The sequence below is a fragment of the Mesocricetus auratus genome, unplaced genomic scaffold, assembly GCF_017639785.1.
Source record: "Mesocricetus auratus isolate SY011 unplaced genomic scaffold, BCM_Maur_2.0 Super-Scaffold_4256, whole genome shotgun sequence".
Classification (NCBI taxonomy): Eukaryota; Metazoa; Chordata; class Mammalia; order Rodentia; family Cricetidae; genus Mesocricetus; species Mesocricetus auratus.
In genome coordinates, this window is record NW_024429182.1 from 42,280,863 (window position 1) to 42,307,889 (window position 27,027).

At 39.8% G+C, this 27,027-nt stretch overlaps 1 protein-coding gene across 3 annotated transcripts in view; it reads left to right on the forward strand.

Annotated features, from left to right (window-relative positions):
* Pcsk5 (proprotein convertase subtilisin/kexin type 5) overlaps window positions 1–27,027 on the forward strand; it is a 411,139-nt gene that overhangs the window by 67,864 nt on the left and 316,248 nt on the right. For all 3 annotated transcript variants that reach the window (XM_040746607.1, XM_040746615.1, XM_040746617.1), the window contains exon 3: window positions 19,371–19,484. In XM_040746607.1, coding sequence (XP_040602541.1) covers window positions 19,371–19,484 — 114 coding nt within the window. The remainder of the gene's footprint in view (window positions 1–19,370; window positions 19,485–27,027) is intronic.

Genomic DNA, 27,027 nt, shown 5'->3' on the forward strand with positions numbered 1-27,027 from the left:
GCTTTTACTTTCTTAGTATGTAAAATTAAAGTTAGACGACCAGATTGGGCTCAGAGGTTAGTGTATGGGGATGCTTTATCCCACACAGCCAAGTGGGATGGTCTAGTAACATACCACTCAGGGGAAAAATAACATAATCTTGGCTTTCAGACAGCAGACTTTGGCAAACCCATGAAAATCACAGCTTTCCTCTAAAATTATTCTCAAATTTCCAATTCTAACAATTTACAGTGAAAAAATCTAAGGAGCCTTTGTGTTTAAAATAAGCAACTTGGAAGAAGGAGAAATCTAGAGACATCATCACCTGAGTCATTTTGTTGACGGTGTCTACCACATACAGCATCATGACATTCAGTTTTTCTTGGTTCTTGGCCAGCATAAGGGCGTACAGACTGCATGCCAGGCAGATGCTGGTGATAGTGTAAGAACAGTTGTTGAGTCCAATTTTGTTTTTTGTTAAAGAATAGTTTGTGTGTGTGTGTGTGTGTGTGTGTGTGTAAGAAACATTCTTAATTAGAAGTGAATTTACATCATTTCTACACATCTTTATAATTATATCAGTTAATATTTATGAATCTCACTTTCCTTTTTTTCTGGAAAATGAAAATAATATTGAACCACTTTCTCTGTTGAGGGAATTAAAGACTACGGAGATAGAGTACTTATAGCTCACTGTGGCTCTTTGTGAACAAATCCATTGACACTGTATGCCATTATGTTTCCCTGTCTTTTGACAGCATGTCTAGTTGTGTATGTGGGCTTAGGATTGACTTCTCTTAGATATCAGAAAAATATAAACTAACATCTATACTTAGGTAGGCTAGACCATAGCTGGTGAAAGTCCTTTACCCAAGATTCAAGCAATATGGGTTCAAAGAATTCCTTTTATTGTAGTGTTTTTTCTCTTACTAAGTTTTCCCTTCCTGATCAAGACAGTCAACATTTACATATCTTGGTTAGTATAGCTGAGAACTTTGAGAATGTTCTAAGAACTTCTTAATATTATCTCACTGTACTCAGATATATTAAACACACCTTGAGATAAAAGCAATGAGTTAACACAGTTGCGGAAAAATGCTAGCAATGCAGTGATGTATATAGTATGTCTGGCATATCTCACCGGCACTACATCCCTTCATAAAGCCCAGAAGGGGAGCTCAGCACCTGGTAGGATTTATCCATGATACTTGATGGTTACTGAATGCATGCATATTTATGATATAAATATGGAGTAATGCCCACAAATGTCAATGAATGACTAGCATCAATAGAATTTCAGCTTGATGAGTACCAATGATAATGTATGGTTCACTTCAACTTCACAGACTAATTATGAGTTCACTTTGCATCTGTCACTTACATGCAATAAGACCATTTCCTCATGACCCCATATAAAAATCAACAGCTCATTGTCACAATTTAGGAAAATAGAGTTTGTTTTATATAATACTTAAGATGTCTTTTCTTGCCTATGTTCATAGGATTGGTAATCACTTTTGGCTCAAGTGTTAGACTGAAATGGTAGTAAAACATGGGTCAAAGGATAGGCTTAAAAGGAGTAGAGGTTTCCTGTCTTACATGTATTATCACACATTCACCTGGACTCAGGCACCTCATTTGAAGACAAAAGGTGGGCCCTGAATAATCACAAATATTTCTACCTAAAAAGCAAAGAGTCTACTGTAGAATACAAAAGGCTGCCAGCTAGAGTCCTGCACAGATCATTACTAAAGTGCTATGTTAGCCAGGAGTCTCCAGAGAAACAGGTCCTCTCCCCATAAATGTATAAGAATTGGGATTATGAATGCAGAACTGGCATCTTGCTTGGGGAAGCCACAAAGTCTCATAACCTGCCTTTTCCTAGGTGGAGACTCAGGATGGCTGGAGGTCTAATCTTCACCCAAATGTCTGAGGACTGGGAGCCACAAGTGCAGGTCTCTGCCCAAGCAGAAGCCTCAGCCTCTGTGCTCCAGCTCTGAGGGCAGGAGGAATGAGATATCTTTCCTTTCAGCTTTTTTGTCTTTCTAAGGCCACTCGGGAGCAGGGGTGGCTATCCTTTTTTATGGACTCCGTAGATTCAAATGCTAGTATGCAGAAATGCCCTCATGGTTGCAGCTGGGGATAATAGTGTAGATACCCTTAGCCAGGTCAGGTTGACACACAAAATCAGCCACTGTAAACACTTATGGATGGACTTTTTAGTGCAGTTATGTGTCTCTTTCTTAAGTTTATGAAACAAAGAATAATGAATGAAGAAATTTAGCTATTTGATGAAGATATGGTTTCACTATGCAGTCCAGGTTGGCTTGGAACTCAAGCCAATTCTCATGCCTCAGCCTTCCAAGTTCTTGGATTACAGATTTATTCTTCCTTGCCTGCCCTTGCTTTTTCCCTAATTTCGTTTGCTGATGCCAGAACAAGAGATGATTCTTCAAGGGAAGCCAAATCTCAAACTCTGCAACTTGAGGTCCACTGGCTTGAGCATCAGTGTGTTTATATGTAGGAAATAGTCTGTGACATTATAGCTACCACAGTTTTTCCCCTCAATAACAATTTATAGGGAGCTAATTGCAAATAGGTTCTTTATTGGTTATGTTGTCCGGGAAGAGAGCAGTTCACCATTTCAGCTTTATGAGGATGTTCTTTTGAAAGAAGATCCTTCTTACTGCTATTGAGGTAAGCATTTTCTTCAGTGGTTATATGGATTTCAATCATTTAATTAATTGAACAGGCCCTTTACATGTTCTGACTCTTCAGTGTGCCCCCTTCATCCATCAACATGCATAAAGGTGGTTCCTGACTTTCAGCAATTAATTACACTTAGTACTTCTGACTTCAAATTATATAAATGTGGTGCATGTACGTGTGTGTGTGTGTGTGTGTGTGTGTGTGTGTGTGTGTGTTCTGTAGAAGCCATTCTTCCATTCCTGAGATTTGATATCTTCTGGCAATATGAAGCATGACACTTTTTGTTCATGCTGGGAGAGGTTGAATGGAGCCACAGCCTACAGTCAGTCACAGGGTCCTGAGGGGAATGATAGATGCTCTAGTGTGCATAGTGTTGCTGCTGAGCTATGCGGCTACAAATGGTCAGTAGACTGGGCACAGGATATGAATTTTCACTTAAGAAATCTTCATTATGTGATGCCTGATGGAGATAGTCCCCTATTAACTGAGGCACATCTTCATGCAATAAGCACCTATTGTGTGCCCGGTACTTTGTGTCTCTGAACATGTGTGACTGTGGCCTCCTAGAATTAGATCAGGAGCCATCCCACTTCTCTATTCATTGCTGCAGGCTCCCACTGAAAACTAGTGCTGCCTTTGCTTGAGTTTGACCCCCTTGCTGTGGCCAATACATGGGTCTGGGCTGTAGAGTGCCTTGTTAGTCTTATTGCAAGTATAGCTGTCATTTTTTCCCATGACACTCAGAAATAACCACAATGGACTTTAGAGGTACAGCTTTCCCAGAGTCCTTTTGGATAAGGGCCATCATCACATTTTCTGTATGGTAGAACAACTTCACACCATTCAGTGTACTGAAAAAGACTATGCTATAGCTTCTAGAAGGATTCCTTATAAAACATTTTTGAGCAAAGAATAGCCTAGAACTGTCCCCTGAAAACATCTTTGAGCAAAGAGTAGCCTAGGACTGTCCCCTGTTGTCACAACCCCATGAGTACCACCAGGGCAGAAATCAGCAATTTAGTTAAAAACAATTGGCCAAATTGTCTTGCTAGCTCTAGGAAGCCATAAGTATGTCAGTACAACACCATTGTTAGAGTAACCTGGCATCTAACAGGGCTCCATAAGTGGATGTTGGATCAGGAAGACATAGGAAGGAACTATTATATTACACAAGTCCTGTGAACAGCTGATATAATGTAAGCCTAGCTATATTACAATATTCTTCACGTATAAACTGGTAAATCCATTATTTCAGCAAATGTGGTGTTCATTTGTTACTATCTAGGTCAGTGGTTCTCAACCTGTGGGTTGTGACCTCTTTGGGAGTTGCATGTCAGATATTTATATTATAATTTATAACAGTAGCAAAATTACAGTGATGAAGTAGCAATAAAATTAATTTATGATTGGGGATCACTACAGCATGAGGAACTGTATTAAAGGGTTGCAGCACTAGGAACTTCTGGTCTAGGTTGTCTACCACATGCCAGAGACACAGATATAGTAACATAGATCCTTTCTTCTCAGGGTGCATGCTTCAGGAATAACCTGGACAGGTAAATGGTCAAAGTGCTCTTAGTGATAGATGTACTTGAAATTAGCACAGGGCGGTCTGGAAGTCCCTTCGGTAGAAAAATGCTAGGACAATGGGCGTTGGTGCCTTATGCCTTTAATCCCAGCACTCGGGAGGCAGAGACAGGAGGATCTCTGTGAGTTCGAGGCCAGCCTAGTGTACAGAGCAAGTTCCAGGACAGGCTCCAAAGCAATGCACCCTGTTTCGAAAACCAACCAACCAAACAAACAACAAAAACCAATGGGTTCCTGTGGAAAAGGAAATAAGGAAGAATCAAACTGTGTGGAAATACAGATCAGGGCTTATTAAAGGTGTTAGCAAGCAGGCTATAAGGAAATGCACTCAAGTTAAAGGTATGGTTTTGGGAATGCTGAAAAGGAATCCAATCTGGTCTATCTCCGAGGCTTCTCAATTCCCCAGTAGTTGTCTGGACCATTAGATAAATGTGGAGTCACTTTGCAGTCTTATTACTTAATTATTTACATTATCACAGGCATCATTATGTACATGATGTGACCTTGGTAATCTCCAAGATATATGTGCTCTTTGGGGTCTCTCTGCAGACTTTCTGGCAGTGCATTCCTATAGAGGGTCACCATGGCCTTCCCATACTTGAGTGCTAAATTACTGCCACTCCTCATTCTAGAGAGACTGCTGATTACTCTGCAAGAAGGAAAAAAAATAGGAAGCTCATTTTCATAAAAACAATTGTGAAAATTAACACAATTACTTTGTCATGTGTATATTATAGTATTATGTATGTATGTATGTATGTGTGTGTATATATACATACTCATGTGTATGAATAAGTGCAGAAGTGTGCATGGTGTGACTTGTGTGGAGATCAGAAAACAGCCTTATCTAGGTAGGGTCCTTTGTTCATTGCTGCATATGGGAGGCTAGCTGGCTGGCAAGCTTTAGGGGATTCTTGTGCCTCTGCCCACATCTCTCTGTACAAGCACTAGGAATACTCATGTATGCCAGTGCATCCAACCATATGTCAGTTCTAGGGATCCATACTCCAGCCTGTAGACTTGCATGATAACTGCTTTATCACTAAACTACTTCCCAACCTCTCCATCCAGCTATGTGGTTTTTTTTTCTTTTTCTCTTTTTTTTTCTTTGAGATAGGCTCTCACTGTGTAATTCTGACTATCCTGGAATATTATGTAGTCCAGCCTGAGAGAACATGTCTTTTCCTCCTGACTGCTTGGATTAAAGGTGTGAACTGCTATCTGGCTTCTTTTTAGTTTTTAATACTCTAGACACCGGTTCTCAGAGAATAATGTATATTGTCTTGCGAGTACCCCAGTGGCCTAAAAGTTTCGAGGCTCTGACAGAACTTTTCTGACCACATGGGGTTTCGGAGCTTGGAGACTATCTACTTTCGTTTGCAGCTGAATGCATCCTTCAGGAGATGGCTTGCTATGACAAGTGAAGAGAAGGTGATCCAGAATGATGATTGGCATTACTCACATTACCTTACTTGCCTGGCTCTACCCCTAAACTTATACTTATGAAAATTGAAATCAGAAGTAGTGAGGCTACAGGTCTCCTGATTTCTGGCTTCTTTATAAAACCAGCTTCATTGTCATACCCTGGTCAACTGAGTATCGTCTCAAGTCTGTGTCTCTTGGTTTAAAGATGTGAACTCTATGGTTGGCATAGCTTGGCACACCGTACTTTACCATGCTTTCGTGGTAGCTATTGCTGTGCCAGGAAGTGTGCTCAGTATTGGGTGGGATGTCAGCTGGATTAGTCTTCACAGTCAGTTGTCTTGCTTGTTTTATGTATAGAGGTTGGGTAACTTGTATGAAGTCATAGGCTTTCCAGAAGTTGAACAAGATTTCTCAGCACAGGCTCTTGGACTCTAGAACCTAATTCGTGTAGGCTGTGTCTGTCATGTCTGTCTTTGTCTCATCTTGTTGATTCTGCCTAGTCCAGACCTGGGTAACTAAGGATTTTAGTTCTAAGGGGTTTTGTTTTATTTTTATTTTGGAAAATCTTCAGGCCTTGAACTTTATGTGCTCCTAAATTACAAGTTAGAAAATGCCCTTGAGGAGGAAAGGATTTCTGTCACCACTGCCAAGTCTATGCCTAAGGATCTCTTTGTGTCACAGTTTTATTCTTTAGTTATCAGATAATTCTTTGTAGTTTGCATATTAAATAAGTCTCTTAACCCATTTGAAAATGCTTACAGCTAAGTGATAGAGGACACCCTTGCCTGGATGATAGAAGCTCAAATATAAGCTATTCTCTGCTAATTTTTTCTTTCTTCCTCATCCATTGCCGGTAATGCCTCTAATAAAATGTTTGATAACACTAACTAGTCCTTCTGCGGGGAACCAAGTATCCCCCACCCCCTCCATCAGCTGAGAATAGCATTTCAGATGGGGCCACTGTTCTATGAACAATAACCTGGGTATGGATTTACTTTATTGGGTTTTAGTTTCAGGTCATCACCCCAGTGTGTGACCTGATCAAGCCACTTAAGTGTGATGTGCCTCAGTCTCTCCACAGTTCAGGAGGGTTCTTTTGGGAGAGTTTAATGATGTAAATAAGATAATGGGTTGAAAGATTTCATTTTGAAAAAAGTGCACACACAGAAAAATCAAATAGCTATATTTGTAATCATTTGATGGCTAGTAATTTCTTTATTATTGGACACCAGAGTACGTGGGAAACTGTTTTTTAAAAAATAGTGACTTTTTAAGTAGTGACTATGTAGTTATTCATATGTCTTGGCTCTGTGACAACCATTCACAAAGTCAAATCCCAGTGTTCTTTATGGCATAGGGTTACTTTCTCCGTCTTTCAAGAGTCTAGAAAGTATGTTTGTTTTTTTGCTTTCTTTCCTTAGAATTTAAGGGCCTGAAAAAGACTAATCTACCAGTTCCTTTACTAAAAAGTCATGAATAAATGCATCTATTCTCTAATCTTTTGGGGTTACACTCTAGGCAAGTTGCAGCACAGCTTCTGTAGGGACTGGTACAACTCAGGGACACTGTCCTCACCTGCTGGGTTGCCTGATTCTAAACAGAGCCCCTACTTCTTGCCAGTAGTTGCATCTTCACCCTTAACTGTACTCAAGTCTCCACGAGCTGCTAAGTATTACACTGAACGAAGTCCCTAAGAAGTTCCTCCTGCAAGTGCTAGAATTTTGACAGCCCCTTCTCATGTCTCCATGTTTCTGGGAACTCTGACCAAGGTCATCTCTCACTCCAATGGCAAGAATCTGAATGTGCCAGGGTGGAGTTCCTTGGAGGGATAGAGGGGTGAGGATGGAGAGAATTGGTGATGCCCTCCACACTCCCTCACCCAAATCTGAGCCCTCACATGCAGTATCTAGCACAGTAACATAATAGACTTCAGGATCAGGCATCCAAATCACATGGCATGAAAGAAGAAGCTTTGTGGTGGAAAATGTGTGGCTTGTGGATCTTCTAACAAGAAAATGCACATGTGGAGGATGGGTGAAAAAGTGTTTTCCCTCTCCTTCCCCAGACTCATCATTCCTGTCATTGCTGGTGCTACAGCCACGATTTCAGGGAAAAGAAGCCCCAGTAAAATGACTTGGCATTCCTCTAGAACACTCAGGAATAGCAGGGAGCTTGGAACCCAGACTCAGCCAGAGTTCAGTATGAGTTCCAGCCTGTCACTGGTCAGGTCTTCTTCCAGGGCTTTCTGTGCCATGACCTGCAAGTCATGTCAGGCGAGTCATGCTGGAAACCCTGGATATGGTTCCCCATGTGAAGGAATCTTACTTAGATTAAGAAAGCATTTGCTTTGCCTCTGGCAACTGGGTTAACAGGAGACAATGTCAATCCCTTCACTGTCCAAGGATTTTGAAGTGTTTTTCCCTGAGTGTGAAAGGCATGTTTCAATATGGCCTTAACCAAAATTAACTGTTTGTTGACTACCCCAGAGGGTGGTGCTGCTGTTCAAGGCTGTTACAGTCCCAGGATTTTTGGTTGCAAAGTACCCCAACTCTTCTGATTAGGGTTAGGGTTAGGGTTAGGATTAGGTTAGGGTTAGGGGTTAGAGTCTAGTAAAATTATAATGGTGTCCTCATCAGAGTTTATGAACCCTCATCTCTCTGCTGATGGGGGCCCACATAGAGAGTGTTGCTTTGAGTGTCTACCTCCAGCGATCACAGCACTTACTTACTGATGAACTTTGAACTCCTTGGCTTTCAGGGAGCACAGTACACATTCTGCCTAAAAGTTGTGTGTTTGTTATCTTCCAAAACTAAGAGAAAATGGCATTGGCTTTTCCAAACCATATTTGATTCATGGAACAGAGGATTGCCAGCACAGCAATAGTTGATTTTTAATTTTAATTTAATTTAATTTTGATTTCCAACCCTAACGAAGATTAAACAACTGAAGCCACCAGGCCAGTTAAAATGTCTCATTAAAAGAACAAAACAGATATAAGTAAAACTTTAGATCCCCAATTCTGAACTTAAACCATTCTTCACCATTGATCCTTCCTTACAACAGTAGGACCTATGGAATGTAGAAACAAAAGCCATTGCCATTTATATTTAAATACCTGGGAGAATAAGATGATATGTGCAGTGGAGTTGAATTATGCACAAGGGATGAGTGTCTCTTTCTGTATGAATAGAACCTTCCTGATCATTGCTTGTGTGGACTAAATGGTATGTTATGTGGAGAAGAGAGATGCTGACATACTTTCCCACATTTAACAGGTCACCCCATTGTCTTTGCTTTGAGAAATTAGGAGAATGACTACTCTTTCCTTTGCCAACATTTGCCTCTTTTTATATTAATCTCAGTTGAATTGAACAATTTCCTCTCTCTCTGCAAAATAAGGCTCGTCTTTGTATTCATTTGGTTGGCATACAGCTTGAGGGCATCCAGTTTTTCAAATACAGATCTGAGAATATCTGGAATGATGTACGCACAAAGTTTCAGGGCTGGCCAAAGAACCAAAGTCCATTAGGCTAAATTAAAGCTTTGTTTCAAGGAAAAATGTCATTCTTGCTGCTATCTAAAACTTATACCATAATAAGGACAGAATGCGATTTCCCATATTTACTTTAGGTTTGAATGGACTTATTAACTGCATCACCTTGCCTTTCAAATGGCTTAAGGATGAGCATTCTAAGACAAACACATGTGTAATGAAGTCTTTCCACTGTATTTTTTTAATGTATGGTAATCTTGATCCTGGAGTGAAGATGGAGGAAACTATGAAATATTCTAATTCAGTTCCAGCATTAAGATTTTGTATTTAGTCAAAAGTGAATTTGACCCTAGATAGCATTTAGATAGTAAAATTGGTTTTAGGCACTTTAGAATTCCATACCCTTTTAATACTTGAACACTCAAAATTGTGTTCAAATTCCTTCTTATTGTTTAAATTAATTGTCCTAAAGTTTAAAATAGAAGATATAAAATATATCTAAGAAAACACAAGAATCTTTGGATATGGTTTTGACATTCAACAAGTGTTTAATAAGTTTACACCCCCGTCTTTTCTTTTGCTTATTCCATTGTGATGGAACGTGAGTCCTAAACTTGTTATGCATATCTAAACACCACCCACACACAAACACACAGAAAGGGGAAGGGGAAAGAGGGTGTGTGGGTGTCCAAACATACTTTTCTTTTTTTCTTTCTTTGTCCACTGGAAAACTTGGCATGACTAGGAGTAAGGTCATGCGATGGCTAGTCTCGGTTGTCATCTTGACTCATCTGGGAAGAAGGAATCTCAGTTGAGGAGTTACCTACATCAAGTTGGCCTGTAGGCCTGTATGTGGGCATTTTCTCGGCAGGTGATTGATGTGGGAGGGGCCCAGTCCACTGTGGGTGGTACCAACCCTGACATGATTGGACTGGGCCATACAGAGATAGTGAGTCTTGAGCCTAGAAGCCAGCAGTAAGTAAGTAGTGCTCCTGTGTGGTCTCTGCTCCAGTTTCTGCCTCTAGGTTCCTGCCTTGAGCTCCTGTCCTAGACTGTAAATATAAGAAGTAATAAACCCTTTCTTCCCATAATAGCTGTTGGTTCTAATGTTTATCACAACAACAGAAAGCCAACTAGTACAGACAGATAACAATGTTTCCTGCAAGGACAATGAAAACTGTTCCAAAGAATGTATATACTTGAGACCAAAAAAATTGCTCAGCTTTTAATAAATTCTTCAAGAAGTTTGAGGAATGTTAACATCAAAGGGAAAGTTTACCTTAAATCTTTTGAGATGATTGCTCCCAGAGAGTTGATGTCAAGCAAAGTACATGCATACAAATAGGTATAGATAAGATCATCCTTTCAAATCAAGAAAATTTATTACTTGTGGTTATTATTGCTAGTGGCCAGCAAAGGCCACCTTCATTTAGGTACTTGAAATTTAACATTTTATTAAACTTTTATAGTTATGATATTAGTATTCAATTAAATATAAATATGTTTAATTGAACATTAATATTTGATGTTAGGATATTAAAATTTAGTGCCTAAAGTATTCCATGTTTAAGTGTTAAAGAAATATGCACTAATTTTTCCCGATAGTTTGATGCCTCTTCCTGTTTGGTTTGAAGACTAGGATTCTGACCGTTATCTTGCTCATAGTTTCTTTCAAATGTGCACTCCATTTGCTGTGCACTTTGGTTATGGGCTCATCGATGAGCATCAATGTGCCAGCAACATCTTTTATCAGCCAGTGAGATGGAGCCGCACGCGATTCACTGCCTCTGTTCAACCCTTGCTCGGGTTCCTGTCTGAAGTGACTACTTGTGTCTGTGGTGACATCCTGCTTCTCAATCTCTGAATATCCTTTGCTTTTCTGCATTTATCTGTGTTCACTGTCTTTTACAGACTGTGAGGTAAAGGCAAAGGGCAACAAATCTGTACAGGAGTGGGTTTCAACAGATCAGGGATTGGTAATAGAATGTATACCCCATTAGTCCCACACATCTTCTTCCCCCTGTCCTCCTGGTGTGTGTTTGCGTGTGGGGTTGCTGTTTAGATACACATACCGAGTTTTAGAACTCATGTTTTATAACAACTGAATATACAAAAGGATAGATGGTGATGGAAACTCATTAAATACTTGTTGAATGTCGAAACTATATCCAAAGATGCTTGTGTTTTCTAAGTTCTATTTTAAACATTAGAACAATTAATTTGCATGGTGTTCATTGTTAACCATGTGATCATCCATGTGCTACTATCTAATTAGAACACGAAATAGTCCATTACTATGTACTGGTATTAAACCTAGGTTTCTGAGTCCCTTTTTATACCCTTTCGGCTAAAGCTTTACTGCTGTTTTGTTTTTACTAACTAGAAAAGTTTAGACATATATACCAAGAAACACGGATTAATTCAATGTAAAAATATCTGTTAATGAACATCTGTATTTGAGAACCTACTGTCAACCATTGCCTTTGACACTATGAATACTAACACACAGCTTCTTCCTCTAAAAGCAGCAAAGAAACCATGCAAATTAAACCATGCAAACTATTAAGTAGTATAGGAGCCTGTGTTCATACAGCACTTAGTTGTTGGACTCTCTTGACAATAGTACCATTTTACAAATACAAGTATACATTATGAGAATTTCTGTGTTTTTTCTCCCCGTAAGTAGCCAAACTCGTGGTTGGTGGCACCCCAGGAAGTGCTGGGCTAATGCTCCCCCTCATTTTGTTCTGCACTGCTCATGTCTGGCATAGATTAGTTCAGTGCAGCAGCGCTAATTGTAGCCTCATGTTACTGGACTTACATGAAGAGTGCACAGGGCACACACAGAATACTTAGCTGTGGATTCCCTGTGGATGCCGCTTTCTCTCCTCCGTGGAGCTGCAGAGGTGGCAATTCTGTCTTCTCATTTCTAGTACAATGCCCACATCTGCTATACTGCTTTACGTCTGTGCCTCATGTTGAAGTGGATGAGAGATTCATCAAAGCCCCTTTCACCACTAAAGTAGTTCATCCTGCCTAACGTCACAGGAGTGCCCCAGATCCATTAGAGGATCCCTTGCTGTGGACCACAAAGAGGACCTTGCTTAAATCCTGTTGTGACTCCTTGTCCCCATCATAAGAGAAAGTGGAATTGTGCGGTTGTGCTTACCATGAACTTGCATCTCTCTTCATGAACTTCCAGTTTTTTTCTTTTTTCTTTTTTCCTTTTTTTTTTTTTTTTTTTTGAGTTCTGAACTGGTTAAAACGAGCTGTCTGGAAATGTGTTTCCATGAAGTCAATATCACTTTCTCCTTTTTCGTTTGTCTGCTAGAGGTAAAAATGCAATACTAATATGCCTTGTGAGGTGGGGTGGATTATGTAGGCATCTATGATGCATGGATGAGTCATAGACAAAATTATATAAATGAACCATCATTCTGATGTTTTTGCTTTACCCAGTCACATAGCCCATTAACCTTTCCTTGAATTCGTTATGCAGCCGGCTCCTTGATATTTAATATTGTATTTAAATATCTGATTTTCCCAAGAGACGTTCCTATAACAGTCCCTCCTCTATAATCACTTGTTATTTCCTCATATTGTTTGCTTTTGTATCATATAGCAGTTTAAAATCTACACTATAATCTGTTTATTTCACCACTCTGATTTCCACTAGAATTGAAAACTGCCCAAGTGCATGGAACTGGTTTTCTCACTGACATTATGTCCCATCTAACACAGCACCTGCCACAAGTAGGTACACAGTGAATATTTCTGAAGGAGAATGGACAGAGGCAAACGAAAAGCTTTGAAAGTGAGGCATACATTCTATTGCTTCTGTCTGGGGTAAGCACTTGTTTTTCACTTTCCTACGTAAGCATAAAAGAGGGAAGGAGAAAGTAAACAAGGAACAAAACTGAAAAATTAAATGTGTAGGGAAGTGTAAGTAATAGTGGAGTGGGCTAAGAGTGGGAAAGGATGGCCTGAATCCCTAACAATAATGCTATGAATTTGTCCATTAAACCCGATGGAGCAAAACCGAATGGAATCATACATTTTTAAAACTTTAGCTCTCAGAAAAGGCCAACTAAATATACAATTTTATGGTACAGTCAACTTTTCAAGTATGGTTTATACTGTCTCTGTTGCACTATTTCAACTGTACATTCAATATTTATTTGTTTATTTATTTATTTTTATTCACGTGGGTGTTTTGCCTGCATGTTTATCTGAGTACCATGTGAGTGCCTGGTGCTGCCCACAGAGACCAAAAAATGGCATTGGATCCCCTGTGACCAGATGGGTGTGAGATACTATGTGGGTACTGGGAATTGAACCTGGGTCCTCTGGAGGAACAGTCAGTGTTCTTATCTCTCCAGTCCTATATGCAATATTTATTTCACAACTTCCTTTTAAATGATCTTTAAAATATCCTAATATTTTTTGCATAAACCTTTGGTGTTCACAGTTATTAAATAAATCCAAATGTCTGTTCCAAGCAGATCAGGTGAAAATTCTCCATCAAATAAAACATACTTTATTTGCCTACAAATTGCTCTCTGAAACATGTAGATTGTGAACCTTGTTTTATTTTCTTTAAAAAGAATGGCATCATAATTCCAGTATTTAATAACTCACATATATTTTTTTGTTGTTTTTACGAGACAGGGTTTCTCTGTATTGTTTTGGAGGCTGTCAGTCCAGCCCAGCCTCCAACTCACAGAGATCCGCCTGCCTCTGCCTCCCGAGTGCTGGGATTAAAGGCATGTGCCACCACCGCCTGGCCACATATAATTTACTCAAGAAAAATAATCAAAGAACGGCATACCTTTTTTTGAATACATTCTTTTATAAAATATCTTGACTTGGTATAATGATTCACTTGGTAAATCTGATTTCTTTGTTTCCTTTTTCCTTTCTTTTTCTTTTTTTTGGGGGTGGATTGGAGTGGGGTAAAGTGCATTAGGGTGGATTGGGGTGGGTAGGGTGGAGATACAGAGCCTCACTGTGTAGTCCTGATTGGCCTGGAACTCTCTTTGTAGTCCAAACTGGCCTCAAGCTCACAGAGATCCTCCTATCTCTGTATCTTAAGTGCTTCGATGAAAGGCATGTGCAACTGTAGTGGGCTAATTACCAATTCGTGACCAGAGTTTCAGAACACTACTGAGATATTTGGGCTTGATATCTGTGTGTTGGCACTGAGATATCTTCCTGAAGCTTTATTTTTTCCTAGGAAATTCAAACACACAGACACACACACAGACACACACACACACACACACACACACACACAGACTCACACACTTACACTCTAATCAAGTCAGCTCTACGCATTTTGTTTTCAAAGTCAGAGAAGAAAAAAGGGAAGGCAGGGGGCAAACATTTGTATGCCCTTTCCTCTTGTTTTGTTAGTGTTAGCCAAATGGCACAAAGCATGGAATCCTCTTTATTTTCTGGAAACTGTTTCAGTCAATCAAATCATTAGAGGTATGACCCTTTACTGACCATCTTTCTAAATGCCACTTGTGTGTCTTCATGAAATGAAAAAAGATCGTTTTTCAAATGGGACATCAACCACAGCTTTTTGTTGCTTTCAACAGAAATTTTATTCCTTGTCAACTAGAGATTAAGGATGTGTGGCTACAATTTCAGAAGAAGGAAAAATTAGACCAGAAGGCATGTTTATCTCTCTCCCTACATTTTACCTAGAGATAATATATGTAGCTGATAGCAAATGTAGTAATCTAGTCAAAAACTCCATTTTATATGCTATTTTATGCATAGAGTTTACCCTTTTCTACTTGTATTTACAGTTTAAATTTACTTTGCATATTTACGTGTATAAATACGGAGTAGAATTACTCACTGGCATTTCTGTAGAATTGCCTCGTTACCATCCACAGAGCTGTATAAAGTTGCAGTTCCCTGACCATTGTATGGTCATGACTCCTCGTGATCCTAACAATATCTTCTCAATCTTTACATCGTATATGGAAAGGTGATATCACAGTTCAGTCTCAGGTTGCTTTTGTCTTCGTATGTCACTAACCGTATGCCACTGTAATCATAATGAATCGTCTGACATAGTGTACATATAAGAAAACTTGATTTATTTAGTAAACAGTTCCTGAGATTAAAGATTTAGCAGCCTGATTGTCCTCTGGTAAGGACAGCATATGGTGACACATGACAGGAGCCCATGTTGGAACAGGCAGTAATATCTCAATCAGGAAGCAGAGACCAGGATCCCACCATTCCTTCTGAAAGCATAACCCCAATCTAATTCTCACTAGATCCACCTGGAAAAGGCTCTACCTCCTCCCACCCCTGTCACTAGGGAGATGGTTCAGTTTCATGACAATATGGATCACAACCTTACTAAAAACAAAACAATAGTAATGAAGTTCAATGCATCTCGGTGTATTTAAGAAATGTGGTCTATTTTCCTAGGGATAGTTTGCCTTTTGTCCTTTATCTATTTTCTTATGGAATTGTCATCTTATTGAGTATGGAAACTTCTTGTATATTAGAGAGTGGCCTCCTTGGGTTGGTGGGAGAAGCTGTAAACCTTTATTGTTTTATCTTTCACCTACCCCCTTGACACTTTTTGACATGACAAATTTACATTATTTTCTTATAGTCAGAATTATAAATTTTTCTGAATCACTTTAAAATTTTGTACTATGTGTCTTTCACTGTAAAATTACTTTTAGCTCATTTCTTACATTTTTAAATCTTTCTCATTTTAACAGTTAAATGATTTAAAATTGATCCAGATGTTTATGAAGCTTCAACTTTGTTGGTTGTTGTTCAAGTGTCATCATATGTTAAGTAGCTTCTTTTTCATCTGCAGTTTAGCATAGCATCTTTAGTCCATGCTGTCTTATTATGTATTTGAGGTCAGTTTCTTTATTTTCTGTTTTACTCATTGATGTATCTGTTTTAATCATTAACTCTACTGTATTTTATTACTCAAAGAACTTATTTCTTCCTCCCTGTGGGATATATTTTAAAAGTGATACTATAATTTGTTTCCCATTTACACTTAAGCAATGACTTCTAGTATATTTTCACATTATAAAATATTATTATATTCTTCTGTTGGTGACAAATTACACCATGAATAGGATTGATAAGGTGGCAAATTTGAAATTGAGATACAAGTTTAGCTGAGTTTGTGGGGCACATCTCCAATAACCATCAATGTGGTTAGCTTAGCAAGTAGGAGCGGAGGCTGGACATCCTAGGAAGTGGAGACTCAGTGTCCACTTACCTTGCAGAGGGAGGTGAGTTCTAAGTGAGGGTGGAGTATCCTGAATTTACTGCATTCTGTAATGTGTCTGAAATGGAACATGTCAGGAGAAAGGACATCATTCCCATCTGGGCTGGGTAGAGTTGTATGATTGTGTTTTCTCCGTGTAGTAAGTCTGGCAAGAGATAACATTTATTATGGTGCTCCGAGCTCTCCTTAAATAATTTAAAGATGGATGGATAGATGGATGGATGGTGTAGCATGTTAAATAAAAGACCCAGAGACAGATACTGGGGTTCAAGCTCCAAGCTAAAGATCAGAGAAGCAAAACAGCCAACTCAGTAGATCTTAGCTCTGCCCCGCTGAAATGGCAAACCTGTCTCTATGAATCCTCAGAAGTAAAAGCTCTCAGTTCCTGTCTCCTCCTTATATTCCTTTCTCTGCCCAACTCTATCTCTCCTGTCTCCACTTCCCTAGTACTGGGATTAAAGGCATGAGATCATCTTTGTGTGAGTTGTTACTTTTAGGACTGCATCAATTTCATGTAGTCAGTGTAATCTTGAACTAACAGAGATCTGTCTACCTCTTAATCCTGAATCCCTGCATTAAAGGTGTGTACTACCACTGCCTAGCTTCTATAGCTAAATAGTATGAATGGCTTTGCATCCTGAACCCTCAGGCAAGTTTATTAAATCATAAATAATATATCACCACAGAAAACAGTTTAAAAAGATAAATGTGGGCTTTTCAGTCATAGGAAACTCCTGGTTTAAGGGGCACTTTTCTTGTTCTCTAGCTAAAGGCCTGTGCTATAAAGCGCCAAGGCACATTACATGATATTTGATGCTACACACACACACACACACACACACACACACACACACATCCAATGGACCTTTTTTGAATACAGCAGCCCCTGTGATTAAACAGAGTGACTTATAGTCAGACCCAGATACCAAGCTACTGTGACACTGTCTAACCAGTATGTCATGTAGCTAACATTATTGTTTGGTAAAGTTAAAGATGAGGTGCTATTTGGTAAGATATCTTGTTCCATTTTAGTGCCAAAGTTCATCTATGAAAACACTGCCATTTTGTTTTCTGTCTCCCACACACCTATTTGTCTTACCTGTGACACATAGAAAGAGACCATGCATGTACTTAGAGTGGCACTAACTCTCCCGTCCCCATAAAGACTCCTTTAAGCTCTAGGGATGTCTTAGTGACTAGCAGATTATGTGATGCTCTCTGATATATGCACATATACCTTGGCAGTTTGGAACTGATGAAGATTCTAGATGCTTAAACATATCTGAAGTCTTCTTTGTCCTAGTATGTAGCTATAACCCCACTTAACCTTGTAGGAATGAAATACATAAATAGTAATTTAAGATTAAAGTTTGCATATGTAAGTTGCATTGTCAAATTCATCATTAATGTTCCCTTGTTTGGCATCATATGTAGAGATAATTATATTTTTATAAATCTAAAAATAATGAAATACTAACTAAATTTCTATGACCAAAAATGTCTTTCAAAACTTAACATCATTCTAGCTCATCTTCATATTCCCAGAATAGTGTCTGCCACTTAATATCTATTGAATGAGTAATGTAGTGGAATTGATTCCTTGGAAATTTGTTTAATATCAAGAATGGAATTATTTCATGTAAGAGATAATGTGCACACATGTCTACTATGTCTTCTCCTCCCTGATTGAGAAGGATGCCCGTGTGTTCCTTCTGAACTCTGTAGTCAAGTAGGCAAGGGAGATTTTGAATCTTCATGTGGGTAGATAAGAGATTATAGTAGGAAGCTACATGATGTCCCTACTCCCAATTTTTACTTTATGGAAACAAAGATAGATGGCTAGATAGGAAATTTCAAAATATTGTGACAAATTTAGCTGTCAAACAAAGGAACATTCCTTGAGAACTTGAAGAATTACATCAAGGCTAATCATGCATTTGAGATGCTCTTTTTTTTCTATAGTAACAAACTGTTTTTAAAATATCCTTACATTTTATATGCCATAATATTATAGATACTGTGCTAAACTCAAAGTTGAAGTAAAGATCATGGTTAAATGTTAAGACTTTTCTGGAATGCTGTGGTTTTGATGTTTGAGTTGGCAGGGTTCCCATTGCTCAAGAACCTGACTCTTTAGTCTGAGCCACAGCTAGAAGTAGGACATACATTTTTTGATTCACCTAGTAGTACTCTCCCACCATGCTGTGTTTTTGCAAAACTGTGTAACCCTAGCCAGGGCAGTAGTATATACTTGCAGTTCTAGGACTTAGAAGGCATAAGCAGGATTGCTGCACATTCAAGGCTGCCCCTGACAAGTTTCTGGCCATCAAGACCTACATAGTGAGATGTTGCCTCAAAAAAAAAAAAAAGAAACAACAACAAAACTTTTAAGAATATGTTGCATAGTAGGAAGGGTCACATGTGTCCAATACAACTAGTTTTGTTTATAACAGTTTACTTCAACACCACTTTACCACTTCCGGAATGCTTTAGCTATACTATAAGAGCAGAATGAACCTGCAAAGCCGGAAATATTTAGTATTGAACCTCTGTAGAAGAGGCTTTGCAACTCTTACTATGAATGAAAATATGCCTAGAAATTATCGCCCTCACCTTAGAACAAATTATCAGTGGCATGTTTTTGTAAAAAGCTAAAAAACTGACTTGGTGTTGAGCTGAATTATTGGTCTATAAAAGACTAGCATGCCTGCCTCTATTGAAATACAAGAGAACTGGCTTTCTAGAGAATCACATGGACTCAGAGATTTTAATTGTCACAATAAAGTTTGACTTAGCACAACACTGACCAAAAATGGGAAATTCTGTAGACTGTCATTTATGTCATGGAACTGTGATGGAAGCTGAACACTCATCAGATATCTCTCTTCTTGGAAGGTGGAGTGGATCCAACAGCAAGTGGTGAAAAAACGGACAAAGAGGGATTATGATCTCAGCCGTGCCCAGTCTACCTACTTCAATGACCCTAAGTGGCCAAGTATGTGGTACATGGTAAGTTCACCAATGAAATCTAGCTACAGTCATGTTGTCCAGTTTAGTGGTGTCTGAACAAAAGCTATTGGTCCTGGGAAACACAGAAGCGGTGACCTGGAACCTGTTCCGTCATCAAGGCTCACAGTTTGAGAGACAGCCCACTGTCATACTTTTTAAGACAGTCTGGTGCCCTAAGGTTTAGACACACTAAGACCTATTTGCAATCGTGTTCACCTCTGATAAACTGCATATCGTTGGAATTACTCTGCTGGCAAGTGTCACATGACATGCCGTCTAATGTGTGTCAGGAAATGTGTGACCAGTTCAAGGAAGCCAGTGTAAGAGTATCGGTAAGGGAAACCCACTAAAATTGTAGAGCATGGTGCTAGTCCACTTTAGCGTGCCTCCTTTAGAAATGCACCTCTCTAGTGCATTTTTGCTTTGTGATCACTGAAACATGGCTTGGAAGACATTACTCATTCTTCATCATGAATTCATATGTCACTAGTTTGCTCTGTGAGCTGTAAAAAGCTCTTTTTTTGTTTCTCTTTCTTGAAAATTTTTACTGCTAAGTGTTGCCAGGGTGTTTTCCACTACACTACTTTTTATAATCCTTGTCTCGAATTCTCCACATGTCTCCAGCTGATGAAAAGACACACATCCGCAGAATTTCGCATCCTTTCCACATATTTTCCTGGCTCTCGGCCTTTCATTCCTGCTGGCTGGAGAGCTCCTTGCTCTCCTCTTGTGTGGTGGGTCAGGACTGTACCACAGATGCTGTGTCCAGGACTTATTTCTCTAGTGTTCTCCCCATGTTATCTTCTGATGTTATGTTCTCAGCTCACATGTCTCGGGGGGCGGAGAACCTCACCCCAGTTGCTCTTAATAGTTACTTCTTTGTTGCTCTGATAAAACACCAGGACTAAGCGTGACTCAATGGAAGAAAGTTTATTTTGGTTTACAATTCCAGAGGGAAAGCCCATGATGGCAGTAAGCATTAGGCAAGATTGCAGGAGCAGGAAGTTGAGAGACCATACCTCAACCTCAAACAGGAAGCAGAGGGTGAACAGGAAGTGGGGTGAAATTAAATTTTCAAAGGCAACCCCCAGCAAGGCTGTACCTCCTAAAGGTTCCATAACCTCCCCCAAACAGCACTGCCAGCCTGGTACCTAATGTTTAAATACACCAGCCTATGGGAACCATTTGTCACCGCCACACTGGTGACACTCTTCACCAGGCATGTTGCATTCTAGTCATTAATGTTGTGCACATATTTGCTCTGCTGTGTTGGGGGTGAACTAAGAGAGGGTTCTCCACTTGGGTCTTAGTTCATATGTCTACAAGAACTGCAGCTGTTACAGTACTGGAAATACATGCTTATTTGGAGGCTGAGGGATGTGGCTGACAGATCCACCAAGTCTCGTTGTCCTGGACATATCTAGAGATGGATGGTTGTAGAAATAGCTAGAATCACAGCAGAATTTTACATGAGAGCTCTGTCCTATGTAAAGAGAAAAGAAAGGAGCCCTGATGTGAACTTCAAAGGTATTGAGAGTCAAGAAATCATTAAGTAGGGTTATCTGAGGGGACGGTAACACATAACAGCTTGCTAGCTCTTATAGAAGGACTGAATTATGAAGTGGGGGCATGAGAATTAATGTCAGCAGGAGCTATGGCATTTTTTCTGAACAGACAAAATTGCAATTTCTAAATAAAATTTGGAAATCATATGGAAAGCACAGGCACCTCTCTATGTGTGTTTATAAAATCAGTTGAAGGAGACCTTCCTTGCCTTGTCTCACATTCTTCTCCCAGGAAAGATTCACATGTCTCTCTGGACAAGAGTAGAATATAGCATGTCCCTTTTCCTCTCACTGTACTAGTAATACAGAAAGGACAGCAGAAAAAACAAAAACAAAAACCAAACAAAACAAAATGAGGGCTTCCGCTCTAGCACCATGAACTGCCTGAGGCTTTTGTTGTTGTTCCTTTTTTTAATTTTTTTACATTTTATTTCTTTCTTTCTCTCTCTCTCTCTCTCTCTCTCTCTCTCTCTCTCTCTCTCTCTCTGTGTGTGTGTGTGTGTGTGTGTGTGTGTGTGTGCTTCTATGTGGAAAACTCATGGGAGTCAGTTTGTTTCTTCTGTCATGTTGGTTCTGGGCATCCAACTTGGGTTGGGCTATCAGGCTTGGAGACAAGTAACTTACCTGCTATCTTGCTAGCCTGTGGTCTCCTTTTTGACCAAAGCCTCTTGCTGACTGAAGGCTGCCATGCCTGTCCCCCAAAGAGCCACTGTTTTTCACTGGATTTTCTCAGCCTCACACAAGGAAGGTTGAGAGGAGAGCTCAATGTGCTCTAAGAACTTTTAGTGCTCAGTGTACTAACCACAATGCTCTAAGCGCTGTATGAGTCATTTTCTGATCTTGTATAAATAAATGTGTGTAAATGTGACACCTGTTGTAAGAATGAGGAATGTGAGGTGCATGTCCGAGCTCACCTGGCCTGGAAGACATGAGATGCCACACTGGCAGACTGATGCCCAGCCTTCCAACGAGCAAAGAATCCTATCCCCACGTCTGTGCTACTGACAGATACCAGGAGAGATGCTAATCCTACCCAACATGAACTTCACATATGTTCACAGAGTCATGACTGAAGAAACAAGACAGAGTTTCTTTTTCAAAGAGTCCTATTAAGTTACTGTTTTTCTCTTAAGGAAAAGGACAGGAAACAGATTGTAGACCTATGATTATATTTCAGGCACACTGTGACCAAAGAAAGGCAGGACTCTTAACTCTGCAAAACTGTATTCAAAGCCCAAGGCTTCCCCTAGTATGTTCATGATTAAATCCCATAAACTCTTCTCCACTACAATGTGAGAGTGTTTTGCTTATTCGTGTGATTCTTCTATTGCTGTATGGCAGGATACCCCAGTGCTGAGTTTTCATAACAATTTTTATCTCACTGCTTCTGCTGGTCAGAAATCTGAACAGAGGTGAATGGTAGTGGCTATGCTCTGTTACACTGCAGTGTCCGGGGTTTCATTTAGACGACTCAAAGATTCCACAAGAGTGTAAGGTTCTGCTCTCTAAGTATTCAATCATTTGCTGGTGGCAATTGGTTCCTCTCCAGAGGGCCCTCACCAAAAAGCTGATTGGGTGTCAAATGACATTATGGTCATCTGGGAAGCATGATTTTCTATCTAACCTTAGAAGCCATAGAGAGTTATCTAATTTGTGGTTAGTGTTAAGAAGTCAGCTGTGCTTCTACACTGAAGGAAGCATGGCTCACTCTGTGTCTCCAGAGATGACCACCAAAAGTTCCACGAGATGTTGTGCAAGAAGCATTGCACAGTGCCCAGTACCCAGATTATATCATAGCTATTGATAGTGGATCCATACATCTGTGTCATTATATTTTGCAACCATCTGTTTCCCTGCCATCAATTTTTATTTGTTGTTTTAATAAGCCTTTAAGAAAGTGAGAGCCTATGACCAGTGAGCATTCTTCCTGGTCATGTTATACAGGTGAGATAAAGCACCTGTTCATTTCTTTCTTTCATTCTTCAAGCTCTGATCCATGCAGTCCATAATATAGTGTCATCTAGCTACTTGGTGAGTCTCCATAGGCTCCTGCCTCCAGATCATTAGCCTGAGCCTATTCTTGTCATTCCATATTGGTCATAGGAGAGAATAGATTAAAGGCAAGAAGTGCCTGAATGTTCTTTTAATTTAATTTAATTGTCCTTCCCTGCCTTGGATAGTGGTAAGCAGAGTCATTCTGTATAGCCTTGAAGCTTGGACTCTTTGTCCAGAAGCATGAGTTTAGAGAGTTCATGCTGCACATGATGGTTGTGAAGTTCCTCCTCCACCCTAACAATCCTCTCCGGTCCACATCCAGGAATCAGAAGGATCAATACAGAAAGAACAACTCACTTCCTGTTACATCAACCCCTGCCTTTCTTCCATCAGGCATCTGACAAAGGCTGGCTGTTTAGAAACACAGGTCCTGTGCCTCCTAAGATCAACACAACAGAAAAGGACAAGATAAGAACATACCAGAACTTGCTGGGGAAGTAACTCCTATACCAAAGCTTCCCTGGGGTCAGGTGCATGCGTGCAGCCACTGGTACTCAGACAGAGGCTGTAGTTTTGTTTGTAGATTGAATCTTCTTTAAGAATCTTCACCCCACCATCACCAGGAAGTGACGCTTTGCATTTTGGTCTGTAATGGACCTCAGGCAGTGGGGTGGTTCTAATGTGCATATGTGGCAAATGTTGAATAAATACTAGTTGTATGAATGAATGAACAAACCTGCTATCTTTCTGGAGCAGAGAAAATAATTGCCTGCATTTAATGAGTTTCCCATGTTATGCCAAGTCTCTTGCTAACTCTCTTATATAGTAGATTATTGCCAGTGTTCTAGTGAGTGAGGCGTTATTATCATTGCCACTTTATGGATGAGGACATTAAAGTATAACAAAAGTTGCCGAAGGTCACCTACTGAGAGCTAGCCCAGTGTTCAGAGCCATCTTTGCACCTGCAGACCTAGGGGTCCAGTTTCTCTCTGTATCTGTGCTTCATAAAATGGCAGGCACAGAATCACCTGGAGGGCTTCAAACCGATTGCTGCCCATCCTCTCCTGTTTCTCCCACAGCACAGTTGCATTCCTTAAAAGGTCCCTACTGATGTGATGCTATTGTGTAGGAGTCTCTTTGAAAATCCTCCTGCTTGGCCTTATCTTGAACACATGGTTATAATAGCGTAGCTTGTTTTATCTTCCAGTCATTAGACAGAAGAAGAAGGCTTTTAAACTTCTGGGGCATTTTAAAGCACACCTAGTCAGTTTATATTTGCCTTGGTCCCATCTCTTCCGACAGCATTTTCTATTCGGAAAACTGAAAAGCTTAATATGAAAAGATATTTTCATTTAACCTGAAATTAAACTGATTGAAAATATCCCTGGCTTAGCAATCTTCTCAAGATGCTTCAAAAACAAAACTTGGTGGGTAGAAAGGCTACAAAGATTTGACCCAGTGTAGAATTAGTTTTAACTTACCCAGCTGATACAGTGACCCATTTTAACACTGTAAGGAAAGCTTAGTTTTATTATGAATACTATAAGGTTAAGGAGAACTCTTCATCTAACGTCTGGGCTACATAGATCAGGATGTTCAATATTATATGCAGTTTCATGCGTATACAAGCTTGAAGAGCTTAAAGTCCCCTATCCTAATTAACAACCCTTCATCCTCCAGGGTCATCACTTATGATGAATTTAATGCATTGTGGGAGTTATCCTTTGGTGAGATATCTCTCTTTATGGGAGGATTTTGCAATCACCCTGAAAGACATATTCCTACTGGAATACAACAGTTGGGCTGTTGATGAGTAGGAGGAAGATACCTTAGAAATGAAACTTGGATGGAAACAGATTTAATAGAAAAGATAATTTTTCTTTGGTTATTTAAATATTCATTACTTGAGAAAAATTGACAAAGCATTGCATGATAATTCTTGTCTAATAATTAGGAACTAATGATGATTTTGGAGAAGCCCATAGGAAATGACTTTTAAAATGTATTTTTCTACCCAGGAAAGCTGAATTGTAAGAAGTAAAGAGTAAGGAAGGGGAAGGATCAGTGGATACTAGGTTATTGTTAGGTAGAAGGCAGTTCTGTGTTCCCAGACAGAAAACCCCGACTGTAGCAAGGATTATACATTGGATGCTTCAAAAGGCTATAAAGAAAGACATGGAGTTCTTCTACCATAGAGAAATGGTAACTGTTTGAAGGCATGTTGAAACAGCATGTGGTGCCCCTTATGTTTTTAAGTTTTCATATGTTATTTAAAAGTAAATCTGGGCGGGGAAGGGGAGATACCTGCTGGTTTTGCTATTTGGCTCTGACACTACTTGTCAGAACTGGCACTCTAGACTCTGCATCTGGGAATGTCCTGTGATGGATGTTGGGTGGCATATTTAGTATGTATATACGTACGATTTCAATACCAATAGATAATAACAAATGGCTCATGTTTTTGATGCACTGCTTCAGATTTCATGAAAGCTCCCTGGGTGGTTTTTTGGAACCATATTTGCCGATCAGCAGAGTGAAAATTAGCTGAGTTCAGTTGTGTGGGGGGCATAGCTGCCAGAAAACAATGAACCAGCTAGCATAGTAATTGCAAAAATGATTTCAAGCCACATGATCCTTTCTCAGCCAACTGGATGGTGTTCAGTACTCCAAGAGTTTGAGGCATTGCTGTTTTCTGTAGTTGGCACACACTTTCTGACCGGTTTATACTGTCATTTGACTCTAATAAAATCTGGTGGAGTTTGTGGCATTATTGTCCCAGAAGCTTGGAAGGTATCCTTTTGAGATGCCTCATTTGGTGGTTTTAATTGAAAATGTAGCATGGTGGAAATGTGCAAGCATGTGGTGCATTCTGAGGCAAGCAAGAGTCATCTGAGAAGGACAAACTCCAGCTCAGCAGGGACTAGTGTGCTGGTGTAGCCACTGAGTTGAGACCTGGTTTTACTGTACTAGTATATGCTTCTGGACCCTCTCAAAGCATTTTACCCTCTTACTATTGGTACCTCTGGAAAAAAAACCTTATATTGATCATTTTTTAGGTTTGTTCCTAACTGAGTTTCTTCCAGTTCTCCATGTCAAGATGTATTGGACATTGAGTATGGGGACAATAAATATCATTGATAGGCCCAGATCTCTAGCCAAGAGCTAACCCATGAACTTCAACTGCTGTATTCTATATTATCATGATATTATTACTTAAAACTTAATAGGCAGTCCCCAAGACCACCCAGTTCAGTGAATCACTAGGAGGGCTCACATGACTCATCGGGTAGTCACTCTCACAGATATGATTAATGTCAGCGAACGTACACCAAGCAAAATCGGCAGATGGAAAAGTCCCATGGGGCAAAGTCCAGAAGAAGTCAGACTCAGGGTTCTAAAAGAGTTCTCTTAGTGAAGTGCCAGGAAAGCACTTTGTCCCCCCACACTGAATGTAGCAACATATGGGACATGGTGTCTTAAAGCCTCACTTGGCTGGTGGGGCCCCTTGCTTCCTGTGTTCCAAAGTCCCAGCACTCAGAAAGAAAGCAGGTGTTCTGACACTCCCAGTACCCAAAGGCTTTAAATACTGTGAGCCCTTCTTATCAGGGTATAATGAGAACACTCCCAATATCCAAGGCCCCAGATACCAGTCAATGGCCTACCTTGCGGGTGACCATTTTAAGAACTCAAGTCTCAGGCCTGCTGGGTTAAACATTGTTCTTGCCTAAAACCATGCATGATGTTGGCCTCTGGATTCCATAATGATTTTTCTTCACAGTTCCTCAATCCATGGAATTGATCTAACAGGGACAGTATTTATTACATGATCACATGCTAATTATATTAAAGTAGACCAAGAGTGACATGCCAGGTGATTTAAACTAAATAAGGATCTGCTACTGTAAAAGGGCTGAGAAAGATCAGGGCAAGTCAACAAGGCTGAAATTAACCAGGGGGAATGGGTGTGGGAGCAGCATTCAACA